The 21,224-nt window shown below is 38.7% G+C and overlaps 2 protein-coding genes across 4 annotated transcripts in view; both read left to right on the forward strand.

The window, feature by feature from the left end:
* The first annotated feature begins 362 nt into the window (after nt 1-362).
* Nucleotides 363-4,586, forward strand: rtn4rl2a (reticulon 4 receptor-like 2 a). Its single transcript, XM_056763580.1, has 3 exons — nt 363-512; nt 1,018-1,244; nt 1,509-4,586. Exons 1-3 carry the CDS (start codon nt 455-457, stop codon nt 2,607-2,609), a joined length of 1,386 nt encoding a protein of 461 aa, XP_056619558.1. The 5' UTR covers nt 363-454; the 3' UTR covers nt 2,610-4,586.
* Nucleotides 4,587-12,895: 8,309 nt separating this feature from the next.
* zdhhc5a (zinc finger DHHC-type palmitoyltransferase 5a) overlaps nt 12,896-21,224 on the forward strand; it is a 28,728-nt gene continuing 20,399 nt past the window's right edge. For all 3 annotated transcript variants that reach the window (XR_008909531.1, XR_008909532.1, XM_056773248.1), the window contains exon 1: nt 12,896-13,223. The gene's annotated coding sequence lies outside the window, so the exon portion shown is untranslated. The remainder of the gene's footprint in view (nt 13,224-21,224) is intronic.

Genomic DNA, 21,224 nt, shown 5'->3' on the forward strand with positions numbered 1-21,224 from the left:
TTGAAAGCCAAGAAACGAGCTGTGTGACGGTTTCATGTGCCTCGTGCACTACTCATCGCCTGTTCTCCGTTCAGTCATTACCGGGCGCCGTGCCCGCGCTCCCCCGCCCTATCCAAACTACGTCTCCACGTTCGTGGTCCTATAACGTAACTCTGAGCTAAGACGTCTGACTTCCTCGGTCCAAACTGGTACGAGAAAGCCCTCCCCTACTCTCTCCGCCCCGCCTTTTCCGTTTGCCACCCTCACTTGGGCTTGACCCGACTGGTGACGTAGGAGAGATTCCGTGGTGCCCACAGCCGTAGGCGCACGCGTCGCTCGGGTATATAATGGGCCTGGGACCCGTCATTCGGCACTCTCTCAGTCGCTCCGACTCGGGAACCAGAGCATCAGCAGAGATAGCAGGGAATCAGTGGCTTAACTCCTCAGGCTAACTCGCTCTCAGCTTTGGTTCGGAATGGAAACAGCAACTTTTACGCGGAGCCAACGCAGCTCCTTTGCGCACAACTTTAAGAGTGAGTTTTTGCTTCTTCTTTATTCATATGCTGTCTGAGTCTGTATTAGATGGGCTTTTGTGTTTTCAAAGTGTTTTAAGTATTTGAAATGATTGCCTTTGAAGTAGTTACTGTTAATTATGATTATGGTATGTGCTTGGTTTTACGCATTAACATTTGAGATGCTTTAAATTAGTATGTAAATGTTAACATATGAATATTTTGTATATAACAAACATATAACTAAAGTACAGACTCAATTTACTTTCAAAGAGAACGATCGATAAAGATGCCTAGTAGACATCGGCAGATTCGTTTTTCAAAATTATTATTGCAAGTGTTCTGCATTTCATTATTGTATTAAAACGTTTTAATTGATTTGCTATTATGATAACAAAATATAGTTGGATGTCGATTGACTTGTAATGGTTTCAGCACTAAAGCGTACGGACAGCTCCCGTTTAGACATGCGCTTAAGCAAATACAAAATTCTTGGGGATGTGACGTGCAACTCTCTTTCCGTCAGGCGCTCTCTCGCTCTGGCTGGTTGTCTGGCTGGTCGTGGTAAAACCCGTGCCTGCGCAGAACTGCCCTCACCGGTGCGTGTGTTACCCGACCCCCATGACTGTGAGCTGCCAGGCGCAGAACTTCACCATCGTGCCCACCGGCATGCCCTACGAATCCCAGCGCGTTTTTCTGCAGAACAACCGCATCACTGAACTGAGAGTGGGGTCTTTTGCTTTTGGCACACAGGTGAGAAAGTGTATTTATGTAAATGTGTTATAACATACAATCTTAATGTATACAAATATAGTTGATAGGATAATTATGAGGTAATTTTGAGATTGAGTTGGCTACTAATGAGTACTTTAATATGGAAACGTCAACTGTTCATCTTCTAATTATATTGTTTATTCTTTTCCCATGTCCAATGTTTTACACCTCTCACTACATCCTACTTCATTTTTTTTCACTCTTCTCTTCTCAACTCTACTCTCATCAATTCATACCATTCAGGTGCTGTGGCTCTTCTCCAACAACATAACCTGGATTGAGGCTGGTGCATTCAGTGAGCTCCGTGATCTGGAGGAGCTTGACCTGGGCGACAACCCTCACCTGCACCGCCTAGAGGGCGGAGCTTTCCGTGGCCTGGAGAAGCTCCAGAGCCTCCACATGCACCGCTGCCGTCTGGCTGCCCTCCCCCATGACATCTTTCACAAGCTCTACAGCCTGCAGTTCCTCTACCTGCAGGAGAACCAGCTCCACTTCATCCAGGATGATCTCTTTGCTGACCTGATCAACCTCAGCCAGCTCTTCCTTCACGGCAACCGTATCCGCACCCTGTCCGAGAATGTGTTCCGTGGTCTGGTGAACCTTGACCGGTTACTTATCCACGACAACAGGGTCCGTCAAGTCAACCGCCGCGCTTTCCGTGACCTGGGCAGGCTGACCATGCTCTTTCTCTTTAACAACTCCCTGGCAGAGCTGCCCGGTCAGGCCATGCGTGACATCGACTCCATCGAGTTCCTGCGTCTGAACAACAACCCCTGGGCATGCGGCTGTGATTCTCGCCCCCTCTGGGAGTTCTTCCGAGGTGCCCGTGTATCCAGTTCTGATGTGATGTGCGCTTCCCCTGCTTCTCGTCGTGGACAGGACCTGCGCTTCCTGAGGGAGATGGACTTCGCCTTGTGCCCAGTTCCCGACCCTGGTTCTCTCAGCGGCTCCACCACCACCACCTTCAGCACCAAGACCCGCTGGTGGTTCTCCAAGCATAAGCCCGTCAGCAGCTCCAAGGGCATCTTCGAGAAGAGCTCCGAGACCAAGGCGCACCCCTTCACAGCAGGAAAATCTCAACATCCATCCATTACTTCCACATCTACAAAGTACGAGCTCGCAGAGGAAGAGGCTCTTCTTCCCAAGCTTGACCAGGAAGAGTACTGGGCAAACTATGGCAACGAAGATGCAGGCATCACCTCCCTACGCTGCTTCGAGCTTGAGTGCCCCCCTGAATTTGACTCTCTGCCACCCTCCTCTTCTTCTTCTCGCTCTTCGTCTTCTGTCCTCTTGCTGCTCTCCATGTCTGTCTTGACTGTGTGCACCCATCTCCTCTTTGGCTAAATCCATCCATCTCCAAGAACCTTCACCCCCTTAATTTTTCGCCTCTCTGGAGGAGGAAAAGTCAGGTTTTACTCAAATTGACTTCAATGCCTTGATTCCTGTTTACCATCAGCATCACCTGTATCTTTGTTCTGTTCAGTTTGAGCCTCTAGTTCTTTGCATCTAGAGGGCACTATTACTGATGTAGGATACAGTGGGTAATCAAGGGAACGCTGGGCAGTGCAGGAAAGATGTTCATAGGGCTTGGTTAGCAAAGTTGATATGCTGTCCTTCTTTTTTTGAGGGCATGCATATTCGAAGCCATCTCTGTCAGTCAGTGCAGACAGAGGATACGAATTTCCATCTTAGGTTTATGTACAATATTTGTATGCTTCTAACTTTTTAGTCACTCTAAGTGCTTCTATGATAGTTGTAACTATAGCTTGTGATGTCACTTCGACACCCTCTAACTTCAACGCTGTCAAGGCTACAGTCCCATTTCAGACCAATGCTAATGATTCAGTTGTTAACAAATGGCATCATGAGCAACGCGCTATGATCCATTTTGTTTTGAGTGCAGTGACTGAATGTAAGATTTTATCTTAACTGTACGGGCTGTAACACATTCAGGGCTATGTGAGAGAGAACAAAGAGAATTGAAAGGAAAGCATGATGGATTGAGGAATTTGAAAGGTTGCAACAGCCAGAGAGAGAGAGAAAGCATGCGAGAGAAAAGAGCGATAGAGTACGCACGAGAGAAGGCGAAAGAAATTCTATTACATCACCCACCAGCTATGACAGCAATTATCACTTTTGTAAATATAACATGTTGGCAGAGGGAGCTGTAAATAGCGCTGTGAAAGGCCTTATGTTTGTTACTGTTCTGATTGGCCATGAATGTCACTGTGAGTAAGTCAGTTGTGATTATATTTCTATGGCCAGCACATGGAAAGATCAATCAATGGCAGATGAGTGAGTAAATGTTTATTTATGTTTTGTTATCACATAGAGTCACTATTTCTTTTACAAAATTTCTTTGTTCATTATTCAAAATTTACGGAATTAGCTGATTCACATTCCTTATATTCTCAGTATAACAAAACAAATAATAATTGGCATTGTTTTAAGACTGAAATGTATACTATGTAGAAAACTAAGGAAGGACTCCTTAGAAGTGACAGATTGGTTGACATTGTGAAAATTGTCTGCCATTGGTCAATGGAGCTGAAGCAATAATGGACGTCTTTGAACTTCTCTCAAACCTGTCCTCACCTGGTCTCTCTCTCCGTGTTTGCCTTTCCTTGCCATGCCTTTTCCACCTCTTTCTAACTTAAGAGATGGACAGCAATAAGAAGCTGTGACAGGGCTATCGAGAAAGACTGTTTTGTGAAACTCAGAGGGCAAGGACAAGAGAAAGAAAGAGAGAGAGAAAAGGACAAGAGAAAGGCAGGGGAGGATGTGGGTGGTAGAGAGTAAGAAAAAGACGATAAAGAATTTACGAGTGTAAAGCAAAATGCAGAAAATGTCCTCCTCGGACAGAAGATGTGTTCAGTAATAATACAGACAAATCAGAAAATATTTTTTTGTCTCACTTTTAATTTCCTGGGTCAAATAATGATAGAAAATTGCATTGTATCGTTCATATTATTAATTCTAGCAATATCCTATCTGATGTTTACCATTAGATATTACAAAAGCTAATAATGCCGCCATCTTTATTCCACAGGTTTTATATGTCCCCCTGGCACATTTATGTCTCACGTGATGTTTTGTTTATGTAGATATGAGCTGGATGGGTAAGGTCAAACTGCCTTGAGGTGCTCTCGAGTGACCATATTTGTGAGGTCGCTCCTAGATGACCAAAGCATTAGTTATACCTTTTTACCCAGAATGTATGGATTCTCACTTGAATGTAAGAATGTAAAAGAATGAACTGTTGAATGTTTTCTTTAAAACAAAATGCTGGACAATAAGCATGACAAAATAAATAAAGGCTTATCTAAGAAACATATTTGGTGTGGGCGTACTTTCTATGTTCATCCAAAAGTCAAACCGTTTTACAGTAAAATCTCACATGTGTTCTCTCTCTCTCTCTCTCTCTCTCTCTCTCTCACTCTCTCTCTCTCTCTCTCTCTCTTTCTCTCTCTCATCTCTCAGTCTGACCTCTTCTGACACAGACAGACAGACTGACACACATCTGGCTCAGATACACTATTCCCTTGCCCTTTGTTGTGTGCAGAGTTCTTTGAAGTAAACATCACTCACTAACACAGTTACCATGCAACCACACTGGCCGTCATTCAGAGTTCTAAACACTGAGATATGGAGTTACGAATAAAGATGCAACAAGATGGTTTTATTGGAAAAAGTTTGCACAAAGATCTCCAACAGAGACTTCAAATTGCTTTTGTAAAGAATTCTGAAATCTAAAAAATGCATTTGTATCTTGATTTACCTTCTTTCTTTCTTTCTTTCTGTCTTTCTCTTTGAGTAAAAAATACGAAAGATTAGCAGATGGCTTTCACTGAAAGAGCAACTCAATGACGAAAGCTTGCTTCAGTCTCACACCATGTGCAAAGGCAGCCTGTACTTAACACAGATACACGCACACATACATGTGAGTCCCACTGAGAGGCTCAATGGCTCTTTCTTTTAATTCCATTGTAAATGTTCCATGGAAATCTTCTTCAGACCCTCTAGTGCTGTTTCATTTATTATCAAATGCAAAATTATAGACAGATTTTGAATTCAATAGATCAATGTGATGTCAACCAGACTTGCAGCAAAGTTGTTGGTTATTTAATTAGTCAACCAACCAATGAATCAATGAGTTACATCTTGGGTTATACCAACAAATGGCCAAGTGTAATGTATGAGATTGTTTTTAATCAACCCGTGCAATGTATGACATGTGCATCCTGACGCCCCATAGGACGGATTGCGCAAATAGAGCTTCTCGCATCATCCCACCCACCATCTGCGTGCCCATTGGCTGTCGGCCATGCCGCCCAACAATGAGACACAATGAAATGGCTGGCAACCAAGGGGTAGCGACCACGTCAATATCACTGCAGGCTGTCGATAGCTGAAAATTTAACGGAGATCAGGAATGAGTCATTAAACTGAGTGAATGGGGGGAATAGTGTGAGAAACTGAAGACGCAACTTTGTTTGCCGGAAATTGCTCATCACAGTGAGCTGCTTTGAAGTGATAACAATCGCCTCCATGGGAATCAAATGTCAATTGAAATAAGGTCAATGGTACATTTCGACACATACAAATAGCAATGAAACACACATTTTCTTTTTTACACGCACAACACAAACTTATACACACAAAATCCCCATTACCAGCTGGTGTGGATATACACTGTGTTTTAGTGGGTTTCTATTACCAATACTTTTGTAATATTTCTGCATCTCTGTGTAGCCTGCAGTTCAGCAAGGCTGCACTTTGATCAAGTTATTCATTGCACATTCTCTCTTTTCGCATCTCTTTCGGTCTTTCCGCTCTGTTTGTCGTCATCGGCGTCTCTCTCATCCCTCCCTCACCTTTCTCTCTCATGTTTCTCGCATTCTCCAGCTCCACTTGACGTCATAAGCATCATATAACATATATTTCCCCTCTATCACCGTCTCTCCTTTTTTCTCTTTTCTTCTATCTTTTGTGTTTAATTACAGTTGCGTGGATTGTGATACTTTGTTGAATAATGAGCTCATTATTTGATTTGTGTTAAAGGCTCGGGTTTTGATGAGGTCCTCGTTATCGGTGAGAATGGTTGATTAATGATAAAAAATAAACAGTGGCCGATCTGTGTGGGTGTTTAAGATCTTCCAAAATTTCCCTGCTGTTAAAAGACAGCTTAAACCAGCCTTAGCTTGGTTCTTTTTAATGCTTTGTGCACTTTCTGATAGTCTGGCAATGAAACCGACTGGTCACTTGCTTTGAAAGGACAGCAAACCAGGTTTAACCTGTTATTCTCAGCACGGATTCCTCCAAACTAAGACAGAACAAGTGTTTATCTCAAATGTTTTGGGTGAGGTTTGAAACCGCACATAGGCCTATCCCTTCACATAAATGATGGAGAGGCAGAGGTTGACGTGCAGACTTCAAAGGGAATGCAAAGCCAGAAGAGAGACATAAAAAGAGACATCATCGCGGCCGAAATAGCGTGAGAAACAGCGAATAAAATGCAGAGAGGAGTGAGAAGAGATGTGAGATGTTTGAGTCACATTCTTGGCAGATTTTGGTGCCACAGACATTTGGAGAGTTTATGAATTGCGCATGCAAAGTCACACAATTTGTGAGGGCGCACACACACACACACACACCCATTTAGCCCTAATCACAAAGCACTGCACTCATCCCGCGGTGAGGCAGACGGTTTTTAAACGGAGTGCGTCATCGCTCTCGACGGTGGACCGGGGAGATTTCACATGGCTCTGCTTTTATGTGAAGCTCAAAGTCAATATGTTTAGCCTACTGGTTAAATTTGTTAGATGAAGTGGACTATACCTTTGCACTTTCAGTTCTTTGTGTTACTTATTTGTGTGTGTAGCTTTGCACAGATACTAGTCTGCCCTCCTGCTGATTAAAAAGTCTTATGCTATGTCTAAAATGGCTAAAATATTTCATGTGGATCAGCAGGAATGAGGGAATGTTTATTCTGTTTTTAGCTTTTGAGAGAGACATTTGGCAGATTTTAGGCTCAGAGATTTGGCTGTACGGTTGTCATCATCTGTGGCAGAAGGAGGGTGTCAGTGTGTATCTATTTTTGTGTGCATTGAAGGCAGTGGAACGTGACTGGTATCACCAGTATATGATTGCATGTGTTTTGGTTGAAGTTGACATGACAGCAGTGCAGTAGTCAAAGGAGGAAGGATAGACAGATCACACACTGAAAAATTTAGACTGAGAGAGAGACTGTAGGAAAGTAAGTTAAAAGCCAATCATCTTTTTGATGCAAGTATTTTTGTATAGTAGTTTCATTGCATTGTGGTTTGTATTTATTTAAATAAATTCCGGTAAAAAAATGCAAAATAGAGTTGATCATGTTATAAGGGTTTTATTTTAAATGTTAACACTATGCTTTCAAAACCTTTTTCAGGAAATGGAAAAAACATTGGATATATTCTGTTTGGCCAAAGTTGACAAGCACTTTTAAATACTTTCATTGGTTAGATATTTGCAAAACCAAGTGATAAACAAATGATTTATGGCAAAAATAAAAAGCATGAAATATGGAGATACGAGGTTTCAGAAGGTCAGTGATAAACCAAAATGCACAGAGAAACAAGAAAAAAGTATACACAGAAACAGAACAGAAAATAAAGTGTACAGGAAATATTCATGGAAAAAATGAAATATTTTCGCAGCTGGGGCGAAAAATAACATACTTCCTTTCAAATATAGTATTTTTCTGTAATTTGACTTTTTTCTGTATTATGTAAAAATCTATAAAAACTCACTAATAGTCTGTAAAAGTACATGTTTTTTACATATACATGGATGGATAAATAACAGTACAGTTAAGAGTACATTGGCTACAATATTATCAATATTATCACTCTCATTTTGATGACAGCAGTCATTCTCCTTATTTGACTCAATAAACTTTACTTATGCATAATATTTTGCCAAGCTGAGCTTTAGTTTACAACCAAATCACTATGCAACATGCCAAAAAAATTCTAATCATTTTGTAAAGGGTAAAGATATGAATTTTGGTCACTTATATATGTCACACCACACAAACGTTCCGACATGCTATGTATTTCATATCAACTACACTATAAATTCATATTTGTGTTATTTGTTAATGATGCATTTGTGTTTCATTGATCTCTTCTACACCGAAGAAACACATGACACACATGTCAGCTTATATTTAAGGGTTGTGTTCATAGCCGTTATTGATAATCGACAGGGAGTCTAATAGCACTATTCAGGGCTGTTTTTCATCTTAATAGCTGCGTCTATCAAATGAGATTGAATGTCCTGTGACGATTATCCCAGTTTTTGCTTTCCAGCCCTGCCCACACTACAGTATTAATACATTTTCACTAGATAGTGTGTGACGAAAGAGATGAACGAATTTGTCAATAAGCGTCATCCCTTTATTCTCTTCTTGCCAGCCCCTCGATTCTCTGCAGGGGAGTCAGACATGCTCAGAGATCAACCATCCAGCTTTATTCTTATTATCCTTTAAATGCTCAGAGCTGTAATTACAAATATAATCTATTGCTCAAGTCTGTGCATTGTTCATAGTTTGGGTAACACTTTTCATAAGCTGTAGTTTATTATGTTGTATTATCTGCTGCAGTGAATATTGCAAATGACAAGATTGATCGTGTTGGAAATGATAAATGTGTCCTGTACATTTTAGTCTTTGCTACTACTGATTGCTTCCCAGCTATTTCTATTACAGTGGTAATGTGTGCAGGCTATACCAAGACGAACAAACCTGTATATCTTTAAAAGGCTGTCTTATGCATCGCTGAACTGACTGACCAAGAGATTTGAAAATTCTCATCTGCTACAATCTTGGTAACCAGTATATGTTTTATTTTAGATACTGGTCTCCAGTATGGGCTGTCAATCTTCCTAACCATTATAATAAGCAAGACTTCATTGGTTAACTTTATAGGAACAAGATCGTGCTGATCATCCAAATTTGCCAAAGCATCTAAATTTTGCTGTTTCAAAAGCTAAACCAACGTTAACCAATAATGTCTAGTGAGCTTGAAAAATGATGCTAAAATGTCTTTAACAAGAAGTTAAGTACCCTAAAATCTATCCCTTATTCAACTTTGACCCAATTTTTTAAAAAATGTCATCGTTTTAGTACTGCTTTTCATCTTTGATTCATTTTGAGAGTAAAAAAATCATGTCTTCTTCCTGCATTCCTTATAAAGTCATTCAGTTTTACATCTTCCTACACTAACGCAGACTGGCTTTCTCTGCATCAGCTTGTCTACGTCCTCCCTGCTGCTGTTTTCGTCATTCTATTCTTTTGTTTAACTCCTGCGTCTTCTCCTTCTCCACCCTTTCTCATCTCGTCTCACCCTCTTCAAACTCTCTTTGCTCTTTGTCTGACTTCCCGCTCCAGTCTATTTTTTGCTCCCGTTTGTCTCAGAGGTGCGTAGAAGGATCTCGGCGAGTCAAAAATAAACCAGGACAGATGCAGTCTTGTGCCCTGGGACACTCAGAGATCCCATATCATCCCTCTCAAGATGGCCGTCCATTATGAGTCATTCACAGAATCTCTTCATTCATCTGCCTTGCAGCCTGTCTGGTTTAAAAGATCTCTCTTCTCCTGCTCTCTTTAGATATACAGTCTAAAGATATGTGAAATATATGCTCTTTTATGTTTAAAATATACCTACAAAAAGACAGAAGATACAGACAGATCAAACAGATAACTGACAGACAATTTTTTTTAAATGGATACATAAATTTGGACAATAAATATATAAACACCTAAATCAGTGGAGAAAGCAGCAATTTGATGACATCTGTTTCGGAAAAGGAGATTAAGTAACATCTAATGTACTACACTGGGTAAAAAAAGGCTTGGCCCTCTGATTCTGGCAGCATGCATCATTTTCTATGTGCTTTTAGTGCCCTCTATAGGTGAACGTTTGCAAAATAATTCAATGAGAAAGATATTTCTTATTTATTTTTACTCACATAGTAAATATGAAAACTAAATCTATGGGAATATCTCTATTTATAATCTTTCTGTTTGGAAACATAAGTGTATTATGAGCTACAGTAATAATACACTTATGTATTATAATAATAATAACTATATATAACTATAATAATGCTTCAATTATATTGGCAGGATTTCCTGAAGTCAGGATTTACCAATAACATTATATTTTATAAAAAGCAGGTGAAATGCTAATTTAATAATAATAATTGATTTTGGAACTACTGTGCTCTCTTTTACATTTTTATGTGGTGCTACCCTTAAACAACATGAAATATATATTCTAGCCACGAGGGGGCGGAATGTTACAAATGTTATTAATGTTTTCCCAAAGTACTACTTTAATAGAAAGTGGAACAGGTGAAAACAACAAGTAAAATTAAACGTGTATTTATATATTCTTTATATTGATATATAAATATTGATATTATTATACATATATGTTAAACAATTTAGATATATTAATAAATCATCTGATGTAATCTGAATTCAAATAACTAAATTGATAGCATAAAACTGGATAATTTTTTAAGCTTCATTTATAAAGCAAATGTGTTAATGATATTGCAATGATTTAATACAATCATACAAACAGGGCCAATATGATAACAAATAATCAGTGAACACCATATTTTACAACAAGAGAAATACAATAAAATCAAGCTAAGAAGCATTTTTGCTTATGCATCCTTATAACTTCAGATCTCTATCAAAAACATCATACGTTTTTTCATACAGAAGCAAGATTATAAAACTAATAATATGGTCAATTGGACTGTTAGATAAAATAGGCCATAAGAAGTGTTAGAATTCTTTAGCCAATCACTGTTGTCAAATGAAGTATCCTCATGTATATGTTCATTTGATAATTTAACCATATCCTTATTATTCAAACCTTATCCGAGATTCCTAGAAAGAAAATTCAGTAACACTTTACAATAAGGTTGTATTTCATACCAATTATATGCATTACATGAATTGGGCAGTCGTGGCCTAATAGTTAGAGAGTAGGCCTCATAATCAACTGAGGTGCCCTTGAGCAAGGCACCTTTCCACCAATTGTTCCCCGGGCGCTGCAGTGATAGCTGCCCACTGCTCCAGGTGTACGAGTGTTCACGAATTGCTATCCATGTGTTCACTACTCTCTGGATGGGTTAAATGCAGAGGTCACATTTCGGGTATGGGTCACCATATGACAAATAGATCCCTTCAAATTCACTTCACTTCACTTAACAATAGACATTTACATTTACCAGACGCTTTCATCGACTCTCATTGCATTAACCTATACATTTATACTTAGGTATGTGCAATCCCCTGGGATTTAACCCACAACTTTGCGATGTTAACGCGATGCTGTTACCACTGAGCTACAGGAAAGCTATACAATACTTGTACAGCTTTTATTAATAGTAGTTTGTGTTAATTTCAGCATTTACTATTTTTTTTAAATCAAAACGTTGTAGTTAACATTAGTTAATGAATCACGAACTAACATGAATAATTGTATTGACATTTACTAACTAATTTATTATGAATGATATCAGAATGGATGGTCTAAATAAAATACTTTACGTATTTTACTAAAAAACACCCATTGATTTACATATCTGACCCATAAGCAGAGTGCATCAGCATTTTTTGTAATGACTTTTAAAATGACTGAATGTTCTTTATTGAAAATATGAAATTATTTCTCATGTACATTATACACACCTAAAAACATTGAAAAGAGGAAGCCTTTTCATTAAAAAAGCAGTGTTTAATCTTTTATTCATGTACTGTTCGACCCATTTCAATTTGACACCAATAAGTGTTCTTAAATAGGTTTTCTGAATAACTCTCATCTAGGCAATTTATCTTTAGAATTTATCAGACTTTTCCTTATTTTACTTCTTTTTCTATGTTCATATAATCAAGCAAAAAATATTGTAATTCTGTCATCATTTGCTATTTTGGAGGGATGATGCCACGTTTGTTTCACAGGAAACTACAGTTTATTGTAACACGGACATCTGTCGGGATATTTGTGTTTTATGTGTGTTGCATACAGAGCAGTAGCTTTGTGTTATTTGGTCTGAGAGGCGATGTGACAGATGTTGGTCAGATTTGTGAGGATATTGGTGGTTGTGGGGGATGCTTATCTGTAAAACTCCTTCTGTCTCGTTAATCCTCGGCGCAACGCGATCGTTTAGTCTGTCTCGCTCTCAGACACGCGTATTTAATATGTCACTGTGTCACTTTTTAGCCTTCGTTAAGCTGTTTATGTCGGTCGGTTTATTAAGTTTAACTTGTATTATTACTCGTTAGGGTACGGGTCGTATTACTTCATTTAACAAACAGCTATGGTTAACATTAAACCTACCGTTTCCAGAGTCCGAGCATATGTGGGCTAGTCAGGTGTCCATAACACTCTATCAACACCTGAGAAACGGGCGAGTTTGACAAATCCGTCAAATGCCCTCTTACGAATTGTCATTGGTTGCTTTGTTTTGATTGACAGCCAGTTCTCGCGAATGAGCTCGCAGGAGGGTGGGGACGTCGGGCTGTTCTGGGAGGCTCTTGGATATGCAATAGAGCTCGTGCCGCTGAGCTGAGCTGATCGGAATACATTTAACCAGTCGTTAGCTTTAAGCTACATTAGCTTTATCAAGCTATTCGCGACAGTATATTTTGTTTACAAAAATAATTAGCGATTGTAGTGAGGTGCCAAAACCCAAAAGGACGTTTTTATGTTTGACTGTGTACTAAAGATTCTTCATAGTTTGGACGCAGGCTAACTGGCTAAGTGAGCCGTCGAAAAGACCCCACCACCCGAAGATTGAAACGGAGATTAAAGACATCATCTAATCTATTCAAGAGGATAACAAGTGACACACACACACCAATCCTCTAAACCAGCAAAGTCAATGAACTGACAGGTAGGTTGCTTGTGGTGTTGTTTTATACTGTCGTGAACACCGTTTTTAAAGGGGCAGATAGAATGCTAGCTGCCATGCTAATCGTCCTGCCCAGCCGTGCGACAAGTTACGTATATGTCTATTTAACGCTTTTATATTTAGCAATTCATTGATTTTTCTAAACATGTGAATCGATTTTCGGCATCTGTATTCGTTGTCATTCGTCTTTTTGCGGCGTGAGCTGAATTATCAAGGTGGTGAGTGACCACAGATACACTTTAGGTTAACATGCACTCTCTGGAGTCTGTTAATAAGATTAGATTCGTGATTAATAAACCTTTCTGGCTGCAGTTACACTGAGGTAATCGATTAAAGGAACGCACTAAATCCGCGCGAGCTTGGAATCGACGTCGCCCGGATTCACGTCGGGCCTAAAACCGATGACAACAGTACAGCTGCAGAGAAACACACCCAAAGATACACACCGCCTTAAAATCAGACTCATACTCCACGATACTGTCGTCGTGATTCTGTCTCACCCTTTAACCTCACATGTTCATTACAGTTCTGCACGTTTTAATATAATAGTCATTTGGGAGTAATTTATAGTAATCAGGTCACCTGCCTATTAATGATCTGTTATTATTACAGTCAACAATGAGTAAAAATAGAAACCATTGTTGAAATTAACACGTAATCAAAACAATGGAACGAATACCGAAACGAATGACTCGCGTATGTCTTGAAACAAAATTAGTCGAACAATATGACGTGTGTTTGAAAATCTAACCATTACTGGCTGTGGGCCAATGTATTGAGTCGCATAACTAGATAGACCAGCTTTGATCTCCACAGTTTGATGATAAGGCTTTAGACTATATAGGGGCGTGTCAGGGAAGACTGGTAAAGGGATAAGTTCAAAAGTCTTTTTGAAATCTCTCTCTCTCTCTCTCTCTCTCTCTCTCTCTCTCTCTCTCTTTCTTTCTCTCTTTCTCTCTTTCTCTCTCACCACTGTTTTCTCTCATCAGAGCAATGCTTTTCTTTACTGTCACCATGTGAATTTGGCAGGCATGTAGAGGATCGTGTGAAATTCAGGTTGTCTAAATTGGCAGGAAGTGTATTGCCACATGGCTGTGGATTATCAGTCATTCTGTTGTGTTATGCATTAAAGAGAAAGGATGTACACAAAAAGGGTTTAGTGAAGTGTTTTATTATCATACTCTATATGCAGTTAAAAGCCAACTTGTGTGTGGGGGGGTTGTTCTGAAATGTTTTGGATTGCAGTGTTTAACACAAGCATGCTGTCAGAATAGTTTTGGACCTTTCACATCTCTGAAGACCGGACTGTCACATACTGTATTTTACTACAACCGAATGCCCAAAGAAGCCTTTCTCATTGTTATATTTTCGGTTGTCAGACAAAGTAGTGATTAATGGAGCCAGTCTTTTGCTGTTTTAGAGGCTTTGATTATGTTTTTTGGGTGTTTAATAATGGATGTTCATGTTTCTAAAAAAAAAAAACGCTTTATATTTCACATATTTCAAGTCTATTGTTCAACGCTGTCCCTCTCCTCACAAGAGACTGGATTTCTTCCGGTCATCAAATACAATCAGTTTCTTTATATACAATAACAAAGCAGTTTTGCTTGTAGGTAGAAAGCACAGGCAGATGTCCCACCCATGATGTCCCACCCATACCATATCAGAGAGCTTCCGCTTCTCAGGCTGTTGTGATTGGTCAGTCCCCCTCTCAGTGAATGTGTATTCATAAGCTTTGACTGTAAGCAATAAACAGTAACAATTGCGTCAACTATACTTAATCAATTAAAAACATGCGGATTGATCGAAGTGTAACGGAGGTCTGCTAGTGCATGTTCAAACGTCAGTCTTTGTTAGAAAACGCATATTTTTCCTATAATGGCTACGGAAATGACACCTGACTGAATGGCATCAGACCGGTTATATTAATTAACACTAATAACAGAAGTGTTAGTTTGTCTTTTTATCTTGGACCCGAGCTGGATATTATGACAAGCAGATTGACAGATTGGCTTTGGGTGCGTGCGCACACACACACACACATACACGCACAAAAGCAGTGTATTACACAGAACAACTTTCACAGCCGATGTTAAAGTCATTGAAGCTGTTATTTGATCGTTGGTTATCTTAGAATGGGTGTAGCTGAGTTCTTATTACCAGCTGTAGGACTGTGATGAAAGTGAAAGTAGTTTAGCGCGTAGCTCAGTCTAATGTTTACAATCTCTGATAACCAAATACTACTCCAGGAAGGCCCCGGCCCTTTTTTGGTGTATTCCTTTTGGGTGGAGGTTATTAAAACCACTCGGGAATAGTGACATCATGTACCCGGCAATTAGAGGGCTGTAGTCTGATTCCAGATGTTTTATGTAGTCCTTGAAAAGCGAATTCTGTTAAAGACAATATCTCGCTTGGCACTGAACTTTGAGCTTTATCATTTTGCAGGTATTGTTTATGCTCTAAAACAACATAACACACATACTATTTGTTGAAATATGTGATCGCGGGGAATGTGGTCTTTAAACGTGATTGATTAATACTACTTATTACTCTGCGTTCTGGAATACTTGATTCTTATTGGCCAATCACAACATTCCAAGGTCTGATATTCATAGATAACAACCGCTCAAAACTAATAACACATGTTAACCCGGATGCTGTCGTTCATTTTGACAGGCACAGTTTAATATTACACAAAATTAAATATAAATATGTCTTTGTTTAATAACATATACATAAGATTATTTTTACAAATGCACGATTATAATCGGCCGACAATACATTTTTTATTTTATAAATGATGAATAATTTTCTCTGGTTAAACCACTTCAGCTCCACGCAGCTCAAAGTTAAAATCCAATACACTACTGTTTTTCTGTCATGATCATTCACTTACTGTTATTAGCAAAACATTGTTAATGTAGGTACAGTATGTAGATATTTATGAATGTGTAAATTATAGGAACAAAAGCAAAAGTTTTAAAGCCGATTGCTGTCTGAATGCTTTCTGTCTTGTCATCAGTTAGACATGTGGCTATTAAGAACACTTTTCTGGGTTGCTCTGTATGAACATCTTTAAATAGTTTATTAATAAAAAATATACCTGAAACGTCTAAAATTGTGGAAAATAGCACCATCATAAATAAATGACTTAAAATCAGTCAGCTGCTGGAATGTGTCTTTTCTCTTTATAGCCTACATTTAGAGACTGGACCAATGGGCTATAACTTTAGTTTTTGCTGCCTGTCTTGGCTGGTGGTCAAGTGTATAGGGATACTGTAGGTGTGTTCCACTTCAAAAGAAAGAAAGAATGACAAACTATTTAGGTCAAATTAGGGGTTGAAAAAATCGTATTATCAGATTAACAAAGAAACTGTATAATTTAGAAATGAAACGCTGCTTCTTCACTGTATGAATTAAATAAACACACTTATTTAAAATAAAGAAACGAGAGCAGTTCATGATTTTGTGTTTTGTTGTTTCGTTAACATTGATGACAAAAGCAACAGCAGGTTTTACCAAATACAACAATAAGCTATTCAAACTATACGCAAGGCCTTGCCGTCACATTCGGGAAATAAGACAGTAAAATCATGGAGGTCTCCAGATAATACTGATGCCGTGTGAAAACTGTGAGTGGTGCTTATGTGTAACCTAAAGTTACGTCTCTAACCATATTCACAGAAGCCTCCAACTACGCAAAATGCTATCCAATCAAATAAGTGGGCGTTTACTTATAAAGTCTTCAATGCGGCACTCCCATTAAAACCGAGCGTTTGCAGAGCTGGCCTCAAAACCTGTGTAGAAAATAGCCTATTACTTATTGATTTTGATGTTTTTGAAGGGGATTCCATGAGAACATCATAAGTAGTCCTCATTTAACCGTATAAAATAATAAACAAGCACACTTCATGAGACCTTTAAATTAACCATCTGTCATTTACAACTCGATGACATGTGTAAACAAATCTTACTGACTGATATGAACCAATTGCTGTATGTGAAAATCGTTGGAACAAAACACATTTGGATAAAGATTGATACTTAATTCTTTAAATGATAATAAACAACTCACATTAGTGCTGGGCGATAAACCGGTTCATACCGAATACCGGTGTGTATTTTTGTTATGATATAATTTTTTATATACCGCATTACGGGTGTATGTCGCTTAAATAACGTGCGGAATGCGGCGCTGTGTGTTTTCACTGTTGCACTGTGTGACTGGACATTCACACAGAATGCATCTTTCTATGCCGCGGCAGTATTTTATCTAGTGGTGGGCCGTTAACAGTGAGACTCTTATCGCGCGATAAAAAAAATGTCGCCGATAATCTATTCTCAAAGTTGGGTTGGGAGCTGGGTCTATACTACGCAAGCTGTGATGACTTTCACCTTTATATTTTAGCGCGGATGTATACCAGCTTAACTGCACTGTACGGGGCGAGAACAAGATTTTTCAACTCGCGTGATTCGCGTCATTCGCGGAAACAGAAGCCGCCTCATCATCTCATAACCAGGGCTTCATTCGCGCGATTCGCGCAGCAAGTAGGTCTATTGGCTCTTTGCATTAACATATAAATCACTCGCACTTGACACGCCACTCGCGTTTGGTCTGAACACAACATAACGTTACTGTGAAATTACCGCATCAAACGTGATGTGCTAACATGGATGCAGCTATGAAGCCGCCGGGTTTGTTTCAGGGAATATTAATTTTTAAGAAGCTTCCCAATGGAAACATGGACAAGACTAAGGTTGTTTGCACTTGAAATGCGGAATTGGTTTAAAAAAAACACTTTCTCTCAACAGGTAGTGGTCTAGCTTTAGTTGAAACCAGTAACTTTGTATTGAGATCTAATGTATTATGGCTCCTGTATGACATATCGCTTGTTGCTCCCTCACTCTTTGTAAGTCGCTTTGGATAAAAGTGTCTGATATGACTAATTGTAAATGTACTGTAGGAGCTCTTCCAGTCTCAAGTACCACCTAAACGCAAAGCATCCCTTAGCTAATGCGGAAGTAAACACAAGTTCATCTTATTGAACATAATTTAATTTTCATCAGCAATTATCATAGTAGAACAGCTTTCTCAAGCAGTTTGTGATGCATTTTGGAAACAGGAGATGAGCCCCTGGTCTAATGCGCCACCTGGCTTGAGAAACCCGTTCTCAAAGACTTACTTTTAGTCATTATTTGGGTAGCAAATGAGCCATTTTAATCTAGATTAATCAAGATTAATCTTGGAATTTATCTAGATTAATCTAGATTAAAAAAATTAATCTATGCCCACCACTAATTTTATCATAATTTTTCTATATAACATTTATATTTGGCAGACGCTTTTATCCAAACCGACTTGCATTGCTATATCCTATACATTTGTTTCTAAGTATGTGCAATCCCCTGGGATCGAACCCACGACCTTTGCGTTGTCAGTGCCATGCTCTTACCACTGAGCTAACGTTACAGGAGAGTGCATAGAAATATGCGCTAAACGGAGGTGTTACATATTTCATTCCCGTCGCAATGGGAGCGTTAATAGGGGTGTTAATAGGGGTGTAACGATACATGATATGGATCGGTACATCGTTTAATTCTCTAACAATACGATACAGAGATCCTATGCATAAAATATCGATATGAGGTACCTTTATTTTGACACCCTCCGTGTCCTCATTCCTGGACGTAATGTCAGTCAAGGCATTTACTGCCAAAGCGCGTTTTTTTTGTTTATTTTCGTCTTGTGGATGAAAAAGTGAATGCGATGCAGCAACAACAAGACGGTTGTAGCAGTGAAACCACAGCAAAAGAGGCAGAAGATGTGATTGGTGTCGGACATAAATCGTGGGTTTAGAAATAGTTTGTACTTGTAGTAGGGAAAACAGATGGGGAGAAATAGAAAAGCCTCACAAAATAGACCAATGCTGCAGCACTTGTTAAAATGATCTGAAGTTGTGTGACAGATCAAAGGTTTAAGATTAAAAGCTTTATTCTTTGTATTTTTATAGTTAATTTATTTTTTATTTTTACTAAAAATAGCTGCTGGTCTTAACTAGCCTAGTAATGTCAAAATATGGATCTAATTAATCGAATCGCAAGGAACTGTCCGATTAACACCCCTACTTATTAATCCATTATCTTTGGCCTTTCCCATTGAGCGCACGTTTACTTCGATTACAGCGATCGCAAGTTTTGCATTACGTCATTTTAATTAAAACCTCTTCTAGAAGCTTATTGTACTGGCATGTTGATGAATTGTAAACCAAAAACTGCTGTGAGCTACCAGTGTAAATCTTTACATATTTACTTTAAATACCAGGAACTTTTACAAGTAGTTTTTAAGAATTTCATAAAAATAGTTTTTACTGCTCCTGTCACATAAGCATCAAAAACACTTTAATGTGCCAAAGCCATCAAAACCGAACCGAAGAACGTGGGCCATAAACCGAGGTTCATAATGAACCGGGGTGTCGCAATATTGTTGCATCCCTCATAAATATCCTAATATTAAGTGTTTGGTAAATAAATATAAATGTAAATATAACAGAAATGTAGTCTTTTGCTTTAGAAGTTAGTCACTGTATTGGATTGGACCTTCACTCCTTTATTTATTAATTGATGAGAACAGCTGTCAACCACAGTTACTTTAATGTCCTTTTTTATTTTCAGCCGTCTCTGTTTGCTGTATCACCTGTCTGTTGCGATTGTGTATCTTTAATTACACAATGGACAAGCATCAGACTGATTTAGGGCTCACAGTCCATTCATATCCCATATGGCTTTTTAGTCTGGGTATAATTTGTATCAATTGTAGTCTTAGAAATAAACAGATATACAGACATAATTATTCATAGCTCATTTTGTTTGCAAATGTGCAGATTCCAATGTTTAGGTTTTCTATAGAGCACATCAATAATTCATTTGTCATACACATGTTTAGATTCATTATTTATAAATTGGAGAGTCCAAATATCTTTTTCTGTTTCAGAGCTCTAGACTCATTTTCCCCACTGGTCACACTGGTGCGACCCACTTTCTCAGCTGGTCACACCAACTTACAGTTTGGTCGCCAATCTTTTTTATAGTAATCATGAAGACCTTTCATAGTGACCTCAGTTGATGAATTGTTCTGTTAATTTGTCAGTCTTGTCTTTTTAAATAGTCAGCTGTAGAACGCTTCATTTTTGCGCTTTAACACTTGCAAGCCCAATAAATCCAAAATAAATGCAAAGAAATTTTGAATTTGTTATTTTATTTAGCTGTTATTATTAAGTTTTATGTTCAAGTTATATATTGGCTATTAGGGGTGGGAGAAAAAAATCGGTTCCCAAGGTTCCCAAAACCTGTCACTCTTTAGACTTAAAGGTGTCATTTGACTCTGCTAAAACGAATATTATTGTTTGCTTTAGATGTAATACGATGTGTAAACACGATTTAAGGTTAAAAAACGCTGTATTTTTCCATATACCGTGCATGTTTGTATGTCCTCTTTGCTCCCCCTCTCTGAAACACGCTGATATTTTACAATTTTTTTTACTAATATTTTACTATTTACTCATCGCTACAAACAACACAGAGTATTCCATCCATCTGACTTTAATCGCACATAACTTGTTGCGACGATTTAAAACAAATTAATAATAGTAATCTACTAGCAGGGAGCAGTGATATGAGTTTTATTCATGTTCTGCTAAAAGAGGATCGTGATGATATGGGGAGAAAGGCGGGGAGTTGCTCAGACTGGTATTTAAAACATCATCAGCCTTTTTTTCTGTTATATAGAGTTGTATTGGCTTAACGAGGAACTCAGAAAGGTACAGAGGATCTTCTGTCATATGACTGATGTATCAGTTCCTCATTTTTATTTAAAAAACGCTCATATTTGCCGGCCAAAAATCCGTATTTTCCCATACAGTGTAACACAACCGGAAATAATCCTGCCCACACTCGCTGATCGAAAATCTAATATGGCGACTTCGT

The sequence above is a fragment of the Triplophysa dalaica genome, chromosome 2 (genome assembly GCF_015846415.1).
Source record: "Triplophysa dalaica isolate WHDGS20190420 chromosome 2, ASM1584641v1, whole genome shotgun sequence".
NCBI classification, from domain to species: domain Eukaryota; kingdom Metazoa; phylum Chordata; class Actinopteri; order Cypriniformes; family Nemacheilidae; genus Triplophysa; species Triplophysa dalaica.